At 47.2% G+C, this 16,230-nt stretch overlaps 6 protein-coding genes across 6 annotated transcripts; 3 read left to right on the plus strand and 3 right to left on the minus strand.

Annotated features, from left to right (window-relative positions):
* Positions 1 to 586: 586 nt before the first annotated feature.
* PADG_11861 (uncharacterized protein) lies at positions 587 to 1,128 on the plus strand (the record flags this gene model as incomplete). Its single annotated transcript, XM_010762274.1, has 2 exons — positions 587 to 981; positions 1,041 to 1,128. 2 exons carry the CDS (start codon positions 587 to 589, stop codon positions 1,126 to 1,128), a joined length of 483 nt encoding a protein of 160 aa, XP_010760576.1.
* Positions 1,129 to 3,249: 2,121 nt separating this feature from the next.
* PADG_05011 (uncharacterized protein) lies at positions 3,250 to 4,411 on the plus strand (the record flags this gene model as incomplete). The annotated part of the gene is made up of 4 exons (XM_010761929.1): positions 3,250 to 3,261; positions 3,354 to 3,419; positions 3,512 to 4,060; positions 4,196 to 4,411. The coding sequence occupies 4 exons, from the start codon at positions 3,250 to 3,252 to the stop codon at positions 4,409 to 4,411; spliced, it is 843 nt and encodes a 280-aa protein (XP_010760231.1).
* A 530-nt stretch (positions 4,412 to 4,941) lies between these two features.
* Positions 4,942 to 6,439, minus strand: PADG_05012 (zinc finger-containing protein ZPR1; the record flags this gene model as incomplete). The annotated part of the gene is made up of 2 exons (XM_010761930.1): positions 4,942 to 6,134; positions 6,334 to 6,439. 2 exons carry the CDS (start codon positions 6,437 to 6,439, stop codon positions 4,942 to 4,944), a joined length of 1,299 nt encoding a protein of 432 aa, XP_010760232.1.
* Positions 6,440 to 6,929: 490 nt separating this feature from the next.
* Positions 6,930 to 7,574, minus strand: PADG_05013 (uncharacterized protein; the record flags this gene model as incomplete). Its single annotated transcript, XM_010762174.1, has 1 exon — positions 6,930 to 7,574. The coding sequence occupies one exon, from the start codon at positions 7,572 to 7,574 to the stop codon at positions 6,930 to 6,932; it is 645 nt and encodes a 214-aa protein (XP_010760476.1).
* Positions 7,575 to 7,914: 340 nt separating this feature from the next.
* PADG_05014 (RNA lariat debranching enzyme) lies at positions 7,915 to 10,455 on the plus strand (the record flags this gene model as incomplete). The annotated part of the gene is made up of 4 exons (XM_010761931.1): positions 7,915 to 8,058; positions 8,135 to 8,236; positions 8,302 to 9,342; positions 9,409 to 10,455. 4 exons carry the CDS (start codon positions 7,915 to 7,917, stop codon positions 10,453 to 10,455), a joined length of 2,334 nt encoding a protein of 777 aa, XP_010760233.1.
* A 506-nt stretch (positions 10,456 to 10,961) lies between these two features.
* PADG_05015 (uncharacterized protein) lies at positions 10,962 to 14,521 on the minus strand (the record flags this gene model as incomplete). Its single annotated transcript, XM_010761932.1, has 3 exons — positions 10,962 to 13,752; positions 13,805 to 14,393; positions 14,467 to 14,521. The coding sequence occupies 3 exons, from the start codon at positions 14,519 to 14,521 to the stop codon at positions 10,962 to 10,964; spliced, it is 3,435 nt and encodes a 1,144-aa protein (XP_010760234.1).
* Positions 14,522 to 16,230: the final 1,709 nt, after the last annotated feature.

The raw sequence follows: 16,230 nt of genomic DNA on the forward strand, positions 1-16,230 counted from the left end.
GAGCGGGAAGAGGGATCGGGATGTTCTGCGGCGGGTGCAGAGATCGTTGATCGCGGTTAGCTTAGGGTTGGCGTATGGGTGATCGAGGATCGAGAAGGAATATTGCACCCGGTCTTCTCCCACCATCCGCTGGCTTGGCGGGTTCTGGCTCCTTGGTCGCAGGGGCAGGAGGAGGGGGATACGTGATTGATCGCGGCCCGGCGCTTAGAAGGGCCGGAACAGAGGGCGTGTGTGTGTGATGTCAGCTGGGAGATTAGGTAGAGCAGAAAGACAAGAAGATTCCGGTGGCCAGGAGATGGGGGTTGGCTTGGAGTTGATGGTGGAGAGGCGGGGGTGGGTTAGGTAGGGGTTGGTTGGAGGAAAAAACAGCCTCCGCCTGGAGCAACGGTGCAACCGCACAGTGGTTGGCTGACACCAGTTAACCGTGATGGTAACGACGGGACGAAGAAGCGCAGCCGACAAGCGGAGTTCCAGGTTGGTTAGCTGACTGACAACGCCTATTATTTTATTTATTGCTCGCTGGGCGGGTCCACATTTGACAGGAACCAGTCAGTTTGACGGCAGATTGAGAGGGGCATAAGTAACCATGGGAGCAGGGAGAAAGCTTGAGACAGGAGGAAGTCCGGTAAAGCAGACGGTTGGGCAACAGAACCACCCGCAGCAGTGTGCGGAGCAGTTACTCTTTTGTTCCCTATTGCTGTGCTCGAGGGTTCCGGGTAAGGGGAAGAAAGAAGAGGAAGAAGAGGAAGAAGAGAGTGGCACAGAACTATACACACCCCGAGTCTTGACGATTAGTGGGTGGAAGGGCTCGAAGAAGCGCTGCCTGCCCCGTTTTCACGCAATCTATGAATTCCAATCACCCACTCAGCCAAACATCATCATCATCATCATCAACAACATCATCATCATCATCATCATCATCATCAACAGCAACAACAACAACAACAGAGTCCTTAAAATTGCTGGTTTTGATGTAGAAGAGTTTGTCCGTTATTCATGTTTATGTTATTTGTTACGTATGTATTTGACTATCAATACAGGCTACCAGGTACTTGTACCCGGGATCAGGTCTTGGCAGGGGCGACCCCAGAGCCAAGTTGGGACTCTCGGCCCGTACCCGGTACATAACATAGGTACACGGATCCATTTTGTGTACCGTAACAGCACATCGACAATCACACAAAGATCAAACCCACGGAAATTGAATGTTCAGTTCAAAAGAGATATTCCAACAAAGTTGCCCGATGATTCTGAATGAATTATCAGCCGTGCCTAACAGAGGGCGGAGGACGGAACGTTTTCCTTCCCGCTTCTGGCGGGGCTCGCGGTTAATCGCATCTTCGGCCAGGTGTTAACTAGTTATTTTAATCATCCAAACAAACGCAACTAACTGCACTGCATAGGTTACAGGAAAGGCCTGCCCAGCATTCACTTTAAGGATTTGAGACAATTAAAATCCAGTCGTGCGTGACAAAGCCCATCCTTCATATGACAGGAGACTCCAATAGTCATTGACACTTCCAGAGTGTTATGGAGGACCACCTGGTTTGCAAAGAAGTTGAAGAATCCCATATTGACTCGGAAAGCAGCGGGAAGCAGAAGGGGGGTTTTTTTTTTTTAAGGTTAAACTTTTCTCTTCCATCCAACCTCTTGCATTCAAAACTTCTGGCCAACACGCGAGCTAGGGATTCTGTGCCCTCCGGTCAGGCCCAAGGCAGCAAGTGACACCAGGATCATGCGGAGTCGAAAGGAAAATACGGTCTTGCTCAAATGAATTTATCAATTTGCAATTGTACAATTACCCATCCACCAACGCCACGTATTTATCATCAGCCTTACTGGATGATGGAAATTCTGGGTATGTTGGTGTCCTGGAACCTGGAATTCGAAGCGTTTTAAAAACTCCGCGCTTTGAAAATGTATATACCAAGATTGGTGTGATGTGCTGTGATCACCAGGTTCACTAGGTTGAGTGTCTATGGTCACTGCCTCCATATACCTCATAGATATTCCGTTGAGTTGAAACAAAACAAGCTTCAGCAAGGAGAGTTCATATTTAAGGGGTCACCTATGGCATAACGGGTAGCCATGGCAGCCACCTGGCCTTTAAACTATGGGATGCCTCCACGGACCTCCACGGATTACCAATTGATCAGGAAAGACGCAAACAGGGAAAAGTAGGGACAGGAGTCTTCGATGCGCTCTTTCTAATGTCTCTGGTAGACTTTGGTGGAGGAGCTCACTGCCATCCCAACAACTATCTAACAAGGCATCAATCAGCAGAACTAATCTGGCACGAATTATTTCTGTGTGATTCAGCTACTATCCAATAATTAACTAGTTAACTGTATCTGCAGTAGTTACTCATCGTGCCCGTTTCCAGCAGGATCGGCAATGAGTGTCTAACACCACAGATTACAAAGTTATTCAACCGCCTTCCATCTACACCGACAGAGCCAGTGTGACACACATATGTATGTAGTTACATACATAAGTGCCTCGGAACCGAGATCGATACCTACCAGCCTGCACGCTTCCGTTGCGGAATACCCGTTGAAACAGAATGTGTGCTGAGGGAAGTTCCGTTCTTCCTTAATCGAACTGCTCTGCTTCTAAATCAGCTCTCTTACTCATACATAATTTAATGACCTACGCTCTGTGCCTGGGAAAGGCGTGGGCTCCGCTATGTTCTGGATTCCCCGTACAGGACAGTAATTGTACAACCGTTGCTTTGAAATGAGGCTGAATGCCGCATCCGTTTTGGATCCGACCCAGAAACAGCTTTCCCACTTGGACGATGAGTTGTGTGGGCAGATTGATTGTCATTCTCCGCAAAATAGGTAGGATTCTGAATAGCATGATGTCTTGTTGTCATAAATATATGCATACATAGGAAATGTTGTCTAAAGGGAATTAGGCTGCCCAATCCACTTGAATCGCGATGAATTATGATTTACTGGGAAAGATCTTATCTAGCGATTAGGTGTCTGTCTTTCTCACTTCATCTTGCCCATTAATCTAAGTCCGTATGGAATTTTTATCCATCTGATGCCTTTGGTTATAACTCGTTGCACGGTTTATTCCAATGCTCATCTGCCGCTATGCCAAAATAGGAATAGCCTCTGCCCTTTAGAGATTTACCCCAAACGTCCCCTCACTCTATCAGTGGAGTAACTCAAACAAGTCGAAGACTTATATACGATCCTCACCAGCCTAACGAATGCAGTTGATAAGGGGGCTTTGGCCAGGATGTCAGTAACTGTAAGCTATTAACAAACCCATCAATTGGTCTAGAAACCACCCGTCTCCCCCGCATCTTCTTGACTACCGCTGACATATTCCCTGTCAACCAGCTCCATACCACCCATGGCGATCTCAAAGTAGAAGTATTCCACGAAGCAACACCAAAAACTGCAGAGGTATGTACCTCCCCTTCCCCAAGATATCCAATCATGAGCGCTCCCTCTCTCGTTCTCCCTCACCATTGCCAACCGAAGCTGATAATCCTTAGAACTTCCTCGCCCTCTGCGCTGCAGGCGCATACAACAACACACCCTTCCACCGCCTAATCCCCACCTTCATGATCCAGGGCGGTGACATTTCCCTCTCCAAAACCGACACACCAGCCTCCCCCCTCCCTTTCGAAATCCCCAAGGGTGGCACATCAATCTACCACCCCATCCCTCTCGCCCATGAAATCCACCTCCCCACCATCCGCCACAATACTCGCGGCATGCTAAGCATGGCTAGCAAATCGCTAAAGACCCACTCTGCCTCTGGAGCCGTGGAGACGACGGAAGTGAATGGGAGCCAGTTCTTCATTACGTTTGCGCCGGCGCCTCATCTGGATGGGAAGAGTACCGTGTTTGGTAAAGTGTTGGCTGCCGGGGAGGGGGAGCCAGGTGGGGTGGTGCTGGAGAGGTTGGAGAAAGCTAAGGTGAAGATTGATAAGAAGGGGAGGGTTGTGCAGCCTGCTTCGTTGTCGGAGCAGGAGGTGAAGGAGAACGGGTGGGAGGCTGTGGGGATTGAGAGGGTGACGATCCATGCGAATCCGTTTGCGGTGTGATGGGTTGATTTTTTGTTGGGTGGGATGTTGAATATGGAATATTGTTTGGCCGGATTGGACATGTTCGATGTATGGATTTCCTTATATGTTATTTTCGTGTTCCCTCGGGATGAAGTGCTAACCTTCTAGCTTTTAAATACAGGAGATGCACAAGCGCAAAACCATGATATGGACACTATACGATCGCAGGCAGCCCATACGGTAAACCCAATCGTGCGCACATTTCGCGGAGGCATGACCTGCGACGACTACTCAACTCGACTCGGTTCGGGTAATAAGAACGGAATAACGAGGAGGGGATGGGCACATTTGACCCGGAGCACCTGGGTTGAGTCCATTGATTGAATACATCAGGAGAATAACCTGCCCAAACAACAGAGAGAGATGACTGGGACTTTGAATGGAGTGAGAGGTGCCGTAGCAGTTTATTAGCTACAATATTCGATACAGCTGGCGGTCAAGAAGCATTCCCAGTATATGTAGATACAAAGAAATAATCCAAATAACCTGTGCAGTTGAAGTTACAATGTCTTGCTTCATGGGAGCTATTCTATTTATTTCTAAATTTTACAAATGGGAAAAAAATAAAAATAAAAATAAAAAAACTCCACGCGGAGCCAACATGGTGCTAGTGGTAAGAAGATCGATTTTATTTCCTTTTTGTAGATGAACGGGGGTAAGCTGTTTAAGAGGGTCCAGGGGAGATGGTGAGTAAATAGAGTCACCTATGCAAGTACATAAAAAACATGAAGAAGCAAATATCATGTCGCCATATCGTCCATATCCATCGCTTTCGTAGAGGGTCAACTTGATAGCAAACTTATATTTATTTTTCATTTTAAACAAAAGAAAATGAAGCAAAATATCAAAAATTGTTATGATTTCTGTTCCTTCTCAGCAGACGGAGCATCGACTATAGCTTCACTATCCTCCTCGTAGCCCTCAGTTTTCATATCCTTCAAACCCAATTCATCCTCCTCTTCATCCGTGCGCTTGTATTCTTCAACCGTAAGTCGCGGGTCTGGCTCTGGCGAATAGAGGTTTTGCACATAGCTATTAGCCAGCGGATCCTCCAGCGTGATCGTAAACTTCAAATCACCCGTGATGGCGGAATTGAGTCGTGCAAAGAACAGATCCCAAAGCGCCTTGTCGTCTTCTTGCATGGAGTCACCAGGTTTGATGTCCTCATCTCCCATCTCGAAAATTTGCCCGTGTAGCTGGTCGCGAACTTCGGTCAGAAGACCTTCCACTGTTGTGAATCTGCCTCCCAACGTGCCTGGCTGGACGGAGAGGTCAAGCTCGCTGCTCGACAGGGCGCAGGTGTCTGACTTTAAGATGTCGCGGGACAGGTCTTCGATCGTGGCTACTTCGAGAGTGACTCTTCGTCCCTTTTCGGGGACAGCACCACCTGTTTTCACTTCGTTGGTGCGGTATCCGCAGTGATCGCAGACGGTGCTCCAGATGAACACCTCCTTGAAATGCGGGATGTCAACTTTCTGCATGTTGACCGCGCAGACCTTGCTGCATCCAGGACATTCGGAGGGCAGGGTATAAACTTGTCCGTCAATGATATCAAGATCTTCGGGATCACCTGCGGATGAGGACATGGTCATGTTGGCATTCGCATCTGGCTTCTTTTCCTCTTCCGCGGAAAGCCCAAGCTCCTCGTTTTGCTCTCGGGTTCGGGGATAGCCTTTGCGCCTGTATTTGCTTCCTTCGTCATGTGGGGCTGGCGCAATCCATGAATTGCCCGTAGGGTCATCGAGGGAAACGGTGAACGGGAAGGATTCCCCCTCAATCATCAGTTTTAGCTTCCCAATGATGCCATCAAGTGCTTTGTATAACTCTGGATCAACCACCTTGCGACTCGGTTGTTCAGCTTCCAACTGCGATAGAATTTTGGTCAAGATTCCTTCAATATTTGTCAATTGCCCTGACTCCTTTGGCATTTCAATACCAAGAGTTTCCAGTCGGAATACTGAGTTGTCACCCTTGACAACTTGACGTTCGAAATCGCTCTTGTCTGTTACCTCAAGTGTATACTTAGTGCCATGCTCTTGGATCTCTCCTGCAGATTTAATAGAGTTGTTTTTGAAGAAACAGTGGGGGCACTCGAAAGATTCTAAAAGAACATCGCGAAAAAAGGGAATTTTAATCAATAGTAGTTTCGTAGTTCCCTAGATTATGGAAACCAAATTAAACAAGGCTTAGCTAGGCTTGACAGAAAGGAGGCAAACATACAGTTTGCTGGCAGTTCATACACATACTCTCCAACTGCATAAGCCCCGTATCATCATCTGTTTGGATCCTGTTGTGACTCCCGTTCTCATCCTTACCGGCCTCCAGATTCTGAGCAGCATCGTTGAGGTCCATATTTCTCATCTGGACGTTCGGAATTTTTTTCCGATTGTTTGCTTTCTGTATTCCGTGTAGGAATGGTCTGGGAGGCTGGAGCTTCTTCGGTCTCGTTGCCGGCAGCAATATTTATAAAAATTGAAAGCGGGAAGATCAAGGAAAATATCGAGGAAAAAGGCTCCCGGCCTTTCGTTTCCTCCTTATTTCGAAGCTGGAGGTTGATCTGGTTTAGGTGCGATGCAATATCAACTTATGCAATGATCAACAAATATATGGATATTAAATCACAACTCCCCTCTTCCCTGGTGTAATAGAGATGTCTGGTAGTTAACTGGCTAAATCTGCGGCTATATCAAACGCAAAACTGGTTTGTTTTCTCCTGGAGTCGAAATATCAATGAAAATAAGAAAGTGGTGGTGATGACGCTAAGCCCCACTGGGCTTAGAACCAACTATACCCCGCGCTAAACCGTTTTTGGTTCGGGTCGGATAAGCCACACTCCGGATAATCACTGCTTGAGAAAGTCGAGCAGAGCCAGCGCCGACGACGAAGACGACGACGACAACACCGTTTGGGACTGCGCACGCTGTTTTCTTGTTGCGAGGGCTGCCGCTAGGTCTTGTTTCTTGCGTGCTTTGGCTCTCTTCTTGCTGCTGAGGTTCGCTGTGGATTTCTGTAACGTGATGGCGGCTGGTGATTGCGTGGTCTGCTCCGCGACTGAGAGGGTCCCCGCTGAAGAGGATATCTCCGTTGCGAACGCAATTGCTCCTAGATGTTGTTTCTTAGATTCTGTATGTTTGGTAGTACTCTGTAGGCGTTGGAATTTCCGGCGATGGCATCGTAGACACTTGTATATCACTCCGAGGGGAGGATCAATTGAAAGTGTCTGTTTCGGAGTACGACTTCCCTTGAGATTCTTCTTCACTCCATTTTTCTTGATACTGATAGTTCTTGAAGAATGGGATGTCCTGATGCTCCCGCAGGCACCGCAGAATTCTCGGTGATTGGTGATAGACAACCGCTTTGATTCATCGCGGAGCAGCTGGTTGTGAACTGATAGAAGATGAGAGGAGGTGGAACGACTCTGGGCGGCGAGATAATGCGCGGAGTTTTTCAGAAATTTCAGCTGTGTGGCAGATACGGATGAAGCCATGTTAGATGAAAGGTAGCATCTATTGGAGGTGACAGTTTGCTCATATTAAAATATAACGAGAGAAAGGCCCTAACAGTCAAATGTTTTGAATACTGAGATAAAGTGATTTTAACGTTAAATAGTCATGTTGTTTCTCACGGAAAAAGCCACCACTGCAGAAAGTGAAAAATCCCTGCAGTCAGGATCCCTCTCTAAATCTTTACATCCTTCAACAACCCGTAATTAGTAACATCTATAGCAACGCGTCCTCCATAACAAAGGAATCTAAAAGGACCTCTGGCTATAGATATCAACTCTCTCAGTTTCATCCTGTTCATCCTCTTTTTTCTTATCACAGCACATGGCCGTTTCTTCACACTCGTATCGGTTTATGGGTACACGACCCCAACTGGGCACCACAAAGAACAGACACCAACATTCAAGACTGCTCAGGATGCAGAGCAGTAATGCATCCCAGAGGCTGAGAGTGGCTCTGGAAGGCTGTGTAGGTTTCCCTTCTGCCTTACTGGCTGCATATTGATGATTTGATGTTATGAGAACTCAATGCTAACACCCATCAGGGGCATGGTAAACTCCATGATATCTATGCCTCAGTAAACAAAGCAGCAAAACTCAAGGGATGGAATCGTGTGGATCTTCTTATCATTGGTGGAGACTTTCAGGTCAGTTCTTATTCCTTTGATTTGCACACACATGTAAACATTCTTTATCTTACATTCTGGTATAGGCGGTCCGCAATTCATATGATTTAAGCTGCATGTCTGTCCCTCAGAAGTACAAGAAAATCGGGGATTTCCATGAATACTACAGTGGTGCCCGTGTCGCGCCATATTTGACCATTTTTGTGGGTGGAAATCATGAAGCTAGCAACCACCTGTTCGAGTTGTACTACGGAGGCTGGGTAGCCCCTAATATCTATTATCTGGGAGCTGCAAATGTTATCCGCTGTGGGCCCCTTAGAATAGCCGGTATCTCTGGGATCTGGAAAGGATATGATTATCGGAAACCCCATTTCGAAAGACTTCCTTACAATCGCGGTGACAAACAAAGCATCTACCATGTTAGGGAACTGGATGTTCGCAAGCTTTTGCAAATTCGAACCCAAATCGATCTTGGTCTAAGCCATGACTGGCCGCAGGGTATCGAATGGCACGGCAACTTCAAAAAACTTTTTAAAAAGAAACCCCTATTTGAAGCGGATGCTAAAGCAGGAAAATTGGGCAGTGTTGCCGCGAGATATGTTTTGGATCGCCTGCGACCTCCGCACTGGTTTTCCGCCCACCTCCATTGCAAATACACGGCTCGTTTGGTGCATGGTGATTATAAACCCCCCGTGTTGAGTGATAGTCTTGGCCCAAATCGTGAATCTCAAATGACGCCATTGGGAGATGATGTCGTCGTTTCGCCGTCTACAACCAAAGAACCCCCTACCCCGTTTGGTTCATTTAGTAGACCTCAAGTATCTGTTCCCAACACTGACAGTGTACCTGTTGTACCACCAAACACATCCAACGATGTACTCGCTACAGCCATGAATACAGAGATGGGCGACACAACATTCTCTGACCCCAGAACCGAAGTCGTGCCGCAAGTAGCTGTGGGCAGTGGAACTGTTGCACAACATCCCGCTCAATCAGGAGATCGTGACAGCGCGCAATTATCGGCCTGGCAAAACTTTCACACAGATGCGGAAGATGAGGTTCGCCTGATGCAAGAGGAAGCAGAACATGAGAGACAGATCGAAGCTAGTCTGATAAGTAGACCAGAGGTAAATTACCAACTTACCTGGAAAAGTGTGTGAGTTGTAGACAGTGGTCTAACACGCGAGATCCAGGACATTACCAAAGTGGGCTTCGATAAGGAGCAACCATCAATTCGTGACGAAGCTGCGCAGCAAAAGGGAGCTGTGGAAAAGCCTGGAGTGAAAAATACCGATGAAATTGATATTGATCTTGACACCTCATCGGAAACTTCAGAAAAGTCCGGAACTATGGACTCTAAGAAGTCTATGCCCAATATTACCGATGGAATGGAAACTAACCGTGATAGCTCACCACAGAGGATGGAAGCAGAAAACATACCTTCCACTTCGGCGCCTGAGAATGTAGGCGAGATGGCACAATCAGACGAGGTGCCTTCCGATGTTCGCGATCAGCTACCGCCAAGTTTTCGGAAGCCAAACCAGATATCATCTCTTACACCAGAACAGTTGCCAATTTTCGACCCTAAGCTGCCAGAGACCATCAAAAACACAGAAACCAACTTCATTGCCCTGGATAAATGCGAGGGAAAAAGGAAATTTATACAGCTCATTGAGTACCCTGCGATATCACTACCGGATGGAGGTGCTGGAGGAAAAGAGAGCCGCCCGTACCAGTTGAAATATGACAAAGAGTGGCTCGCCATCACTCGAGCCTTTGCTGACGATCTTACACTTGGCGACCCCAGCGTGCCAATCCCACCAAATAAAGGCGATGCCCGCTACAAGCCAGAAATCCTCTCTGCTGAAGAATGGGTTGAAGAGAACATCGTGAAACAGGGAAAAATGTTCGTTCCGCATAACTTCTCCATCACGGCGCCCGTCTATGACCCTGCTGTACCGATCACGACGAACGAGATGCCACCAGAATACACAAACCCGCAAACAGCAGAGTTCTGCAAACTCCTCGGGATTGAAAATAAGTTCTATATCAGTGAAAAGGAACGTCGTGCTCGTAATGATGCTGGTCCACGCCCGGAAGAGGGGAGACAGTTCCAGCCACAATATGGACGTTTTGGGAAAGGGAAGGGGAGAGGAGGGTGGCGGGGCTCTCGGAATGAGGGTGGCTGCAGGCAAGGCAATGGAGGACGCGGGAAAAGAGGGAGAGAAGGACGTAGTTGATAGTATGGTGGCTGCGGGATGAGTGTGTTGTCTAAACATCATGTCTTGTTACCTCTTTTCCACTTCATTTGTTCCTCTCTTTCTGTGGTGATGAAATTGGGGGATGGCAGTGGGGAGTGAGGTGTTTGCGCTGTATCATTAAACACAGAGTTAGTCAAAGAGGAAAATTGTCTACTTGGTAAAATATGTTTTATTCCAGCTCTGTCCAGAAGAGCTAATGGGGACGTTTTTCTGCTCCCACCTCATGCCCCAGGGTTTCCTATGGGAACCCAGTTCACCGCAAGTAACCTGGTCAAATCTCCGCATAATGCTACAAGTCACTTCGTAGAACCATACGAAGATAATATGATGCACATTGAAACTGGTGGGTTTATATTTGCTGTGCGCGGCAAACAAAGATGCAACGGAGGATAAACAGCCAAATCATCCGCAGGTGGTGCATTTGAGGTTGCAAAAAATTCAACATACCAGGACATGCACAGCTGCTCAAGATCTAAAATGGAAGGCTATTCAATTTCCTCTATCCGTGGCCCCCTTACCAACGGCTGACCAGCACCACTACTATCAAGATGTGGATGAATATCCAACCCAGCCAGTTGATCTCTTAGCTCGAACCTGGGTTCCCCATCTCCCTCGCAGGACCTTACACCCCACAACAACGATTTTTCAAGCCATGCCTCCAGACTCTCTATAAGAACTCGTATGTGCCCACGCACGATAGGGTCTGTTTCGTTGCTCTCCACGAATGTTAGGACGCGCAGCATATCGGGGATATTCCCAATGGGTCCATCATTTGGATGTTCTCGCTGACCGTTGGAGTCTGGGGAGTGTTTAATGTAGGAGAATCCGAAACCAAGGTTAACTCCGTTTTCCCTTGCCATGTCGAGCGCTTTGACGAGATCAAGAAGTAAGACAACGGCAGCTCGCCGCAAGATGGCGCTTTCGGGGCCACGTTCGAGATTTAGGGTTGATATGGCCAGGTCAATCGAAGAAGATAAGATGGACGGCCCAAGGCCTGCGATATTCGTTTGGATAGCTGATGCTAAGATGGACATAGCGGATGAGCGGACACGAAGGTCATCGGGTTCCAGGTCAGATGCCGCACCAGCGGCCCAGGCATTAATTATATTGACTGAATAGGTAATACGCGCTGGGTCTTCAGTATCTGGGTCCATCACTTCGTCTATCTGCTGCATTAGATCCGCGGCTTCATGATCTAATATGTCTTCTTCACCTCCTCCTCCTCCCGTCCTCTTCTTTAATTCCTTTTCTGATATTTCCTCCCTAACCCTCTTTGCAGATGGTTTCCTACCTCGTCGCCCAGCTACCGCAATCATGGTTTCGCCAAGTAATTTGGCGGTATCTTCAACCAAAGCGCCGCCCAGTTCCTGAACAGTCCGCAACAACGCCTCACCAATCCTCAACCGTTGGTCCAGGGAATACTCTTCGCCTCTATCTGCATAGCGCTCTGTCAAAGTTTTGACTACGGTTCGTGGGTGCTTTGATGCAAGCACTCCGATAATTTTAATGACATTTATATAAATGAATTCGTCGTTCGAAGAAGATTCGGAATTTGAATTAGTTATTAGAGAAAGTAGAAGAGCAAGTGTTGCAGGTATATCGAGAACAGGGGATGATTCGGTGATTAAGCGAGAGAGAAGGGCAAGACCCTCGGCCTTTATGGGGGGTAATGGAGATGAGAGATGCTCGAGAACTTGGCGATGAATTTCGAGGTCAGATATCCGCGAAGAAACTATCTCCGATTTCTCTCCCGCGGAGAATGAAGAGGTAAGGGTGATTTCAAGAAGCATCGACGCGGTAGTTGCGGGCTGAACAAGAGAACGCGGGAGTTTTGGTAGAAGCTTGCCTAGCTGGGCTTTTATCCTTTGAATGACCGGGGATAATGTTTCTGACAACGAAAAATCGGGGGAGGTGAGGATGGTAGAAAGAAGACTGAATGCAGCTGACAATGACTCTGATTCCTCCGTGTTATCTTGCTCAATGTGCTCATGGCCGCTTTCGACCATATTCCCCAAATATCGGGACGATGGAGTTTTCTGTTTCCCTTCATCTTGACTCACCCTCGACACGATCCCGCTTCGTATAAGCTGCTCAATTATACCCAGTATCATGTCAGGGTGTCGGCATAGACTATCCTTGAATTTATCCAGTAATTTCTCCGTAAACTTGGCACTTGTAACCTTTTGCAACGTGGATTGTAAATCTTTACCGGCTCGTAGAATTTCCCGCTGATTATGATCAGGTTGTTCTGGAGGCCCTAGTAGCCATACCTGGCTAACATAAAGAAACACGTCTCCTACAAGCTCCTCACTTTGAGGATCACTGGAAAGTAGCTCTAAAATGCCATCAATGCGGCCATCTAAGAGGGATATGAGCTGCTTTGGGTTAAATTGCTCCTGAAGCCCGGGATCTGTACGTTTCCTGACAGAAATCCCGCCTTCTTGACCTGGACCATAGGTCCAGGTTTTTCCCCCATCCCATAGGATATGATCGGCCAGTTTCTTATATCTCCTTATTCCAGTCGATACGCTAAAAAAGGTTTTCAGCAGAGTGGAAACCTTGTCATACCAGAATGATCTTTGATGCTCTTTCGCATAGCACTTCAGCGCCCAGAGAGGCAGTAAGACAGGTTGAATCAGGCGTTTTAAAAGACCCGGGTTTGGGTGCAATAAAACCAGAGCGCTCAGCCTATTAAGGGATAGAAGCAATTTCGGTTCATCTATGAGGATTGCACCCTCGAGGTTATCCAGTGAGCTCTCGTTCAACAGGGTGCCGTCTAAAGAAAACAGCTTCAGCCACGAAGCAACTTCCCTTGTCGGATTGCCGTGAAGTGAGTCGAATATGGGTTTCACAAATATTCTATATCCTATCGCACCTGGCGCCCCATATGACTGCTTTCCGAGTATTCCACTGCCAATCACGTAAGAGGCTGTTTTCTGAAGTCCTGATTCATCACTATCTAAAAGAGCTAGCAATTTTGGAGAGATATTACAAAAATAGTCGTCAGCCGGAACTGTTTGAGGAACAGAAGATAGCAAACGAGACGTCTGCATGATGGCCTGCACAGTAATTGGAGGGCCATTGGAGGGTGATGTTTCCACGTTTTGCCCTAAAGCCGGGGCAAACTGAGAGGCAATAAAAATAACTGTTTGGAACACGCCATCCTTGCGGAGGAGGATCTGCGACAACTCGCCCAATATTCTGGTTTTGAACCATGCTGCAGAACTTTTTTGGATGAACGTGGAGAGAATGGGTAGCAAGGATGGTGTAGGGGTACTGGAGATTTGTAGTCAGCGAATATAAGAAAGAAATATAACGAGTAACTCACCCATCAATAATCGTTTGAAATAGCTTAGCGTATACGTTTATATCGTCCTGGGAAAGATACTGTGAATGAAATGCGAGTTCTGCAGTGGCACACAGTATGTCTACTATTATTCTTCCTAGAATTAGTGACTGGATGCCAGAGTGTTTATCACAAATAATGGGCCTTAAATTATCTATTATAAGGCGTAATAGTCTCTCATCATGTGCCTTGTTCCCGGAAGTCGGTTCTGGTTGTCTTGCAACAACGCCGGTTGGCAGAACGGAAATTACCCGTTGCTCAAGTGGGATCCCAACCCCGCTTGATAGCGCAGGGTATACTCCTTCAAGGGAAAGAAGATCAAGTAATCCATGGATCACCCGTCGCCGTTTTGTATCTTCAAGAACCGGGTCTTCTCTCCGCCCGTTTCCCTTGGAATAGTCAATGTCAATACCCAGGCTTGAGTCAACAAAAGCATTGTGGATCGCGACGAGAAGATCTAGTGCCCGCTGGATTACATGTAACCTGGAGCTTTCAGCCCCTTGGTTTTGAACTGAGAGCTGTCGCGAAAGAGTTTGAACGAGAGAGTCGCCGCGAGATTTCTGGATCTCCTCTTTGATACCAAGGGTTAGCTTAGTGTAAACTAGAAGGAAGTTAAGATTGCGTGCCTCTTTTTAAGACCGGACTGAGGAACTCATAAGTCTCGCCAAACACCTTAATGAGCTGTTTAGAACTGCCCATTTTCATAACTCTCCATCACCAATACTTTCTGCGGCATTAATTTTTTCAGAGAGCCTGTTCAGTTAAATTCAGACGGTGACGTTATACGTTGAAAGCGAGCCTGGTATGATTATGTAATGTTAGTTAGTTGCGCCACGTGATATTTAGTGGCAGCCATATGCCGTACATAAATTAAAGAGAACTTCAACTCCTTCGTGAATGGCAACATGCAATGTTTCTGATGATGACTTTCAACTCGTTTTGAATCTTCCTGCCAGCACAATTCGTTGCCATTGGTGTTGATTATTTCTCATTGCTATGGTTCTACTCTTCGGACGCCTTTGCTTTGACCTCGATTCATTCCGTTCCCTTGATGTAACCTTGATCAGCTCATGTCCGCTCTCAGGGGCACTCCTCGTTCACCACTCTCTTGCCTATTTATTGGCGATATATATATACAGCCCGGCCTCCCCATAGTTATCCAATAACCATCTGACGTGCCCAAGGCTCCGTACTATCTTGTCGCGTCGTTAGCTTGCTAGCCTCGCGAGGACGTCGAATAGCGGGTTGGGTGGATATTGGAACTTAACCCTACATTACCTCGTCGGTTGTCCTTCTCTAAGGACATTAGCTTCGCGGTTAACAGTTACCAAATACCTGATTAGCCCGTATGATTCTTTCACCGGTCTCAAATGGTCGAAAGGGTGTTTGGTGTCCAGAACCCTTAAAAGAGATTTACTATGCGTTTTAAAGTGTCCAAAAGGAACACGCGTCAGTTTATCTGCTGGACTTACATACTTGGATCGCTGAAGGGATGGTCAGTTTGATGCTTGTCCTTTTTTGGAGCAGAATGGGAGATGGTTGGTGAGACATATCGGGCAATCTCACTTTTGGGAATTGTCGTTGGGAGCTATAAAACCGCTGGACCGTCGTTGTCGTTGTTAAATATTCTCGGCTGTTTTACCAGACTCAACGACGTATCAAGATGATCTTGCCGTTTGGTGGGAAAGCATTCAGCTTTGAACGCAACAAATCCATCTGTCATAAGGATGGTTGCCTACACACCTGCCACCTTGAATGCATTTGCAAGTCGTTTTTGCGGATCCACTTGCCGGAATCGTTCCATGCTGTCTCCTGTGCAGATTCACATGGCTCGTAGCAAGGTCAACAATACGTCAAGCAGATGTGTGGTCGCTTAACTGGCAGCGTTGCCGCATTGCCGTTAAGATTTTGTGCTTGTTGCCTTGTTCCGGTTGCATTCGTTTGCGTCCACAGCGGTGATATTCTTGGAAATTATATCATATGAAGACATGAAGTTATTCTCATTATTTAGTCATGGACTTTGGCATAACTTTGTGGCATTTTTCTCAATCCACGGTCGGCTGTCCCGTTATGTGTCTCGAACCTCCGAAAAGAGCCTTATTGGCCTTTAGACCCCTACCATCCACCCCATTTCCCGACTATTGAAACATTGCGCACTGGCCTTGCACCGCGATACCATTCAAAGGTGTTAGCTTGGTTCCAAGCGTCCCGATCCGCCGCGTTAGTCATCTCCCTGTGAGTTTAGCTTACAGCCCCGAGTGAGCACCGACACACTGGGTCCTTGCGGAGCTTCTCCAATAGTGCCCAGATTCTCTACTATCGCCCATCGCGAAGGGAGGAAAAAGCGGTTTTTGAGGATGTCTTTTGTCCGCTTTCAAACGCCCTTCGACTCCCGACTTTAATTTCGG

The sequence above is a fragment of the Paracoccidioides brasiliensis genome (genome assembly GCF_000150735.1).
Source record: "Paracoccidioides brasiliensis Pb18 unplaced genomic scaffold supercont2.5, whole genome shotgun sequence".
Lineage (NCBI taxonomy): Eukaryota > Fungi > Ascomycota > Eurotiomycetes > Onygenales > Ajellomycetaceae > Paracoccidioides > Paracoccidioides brasiliensis.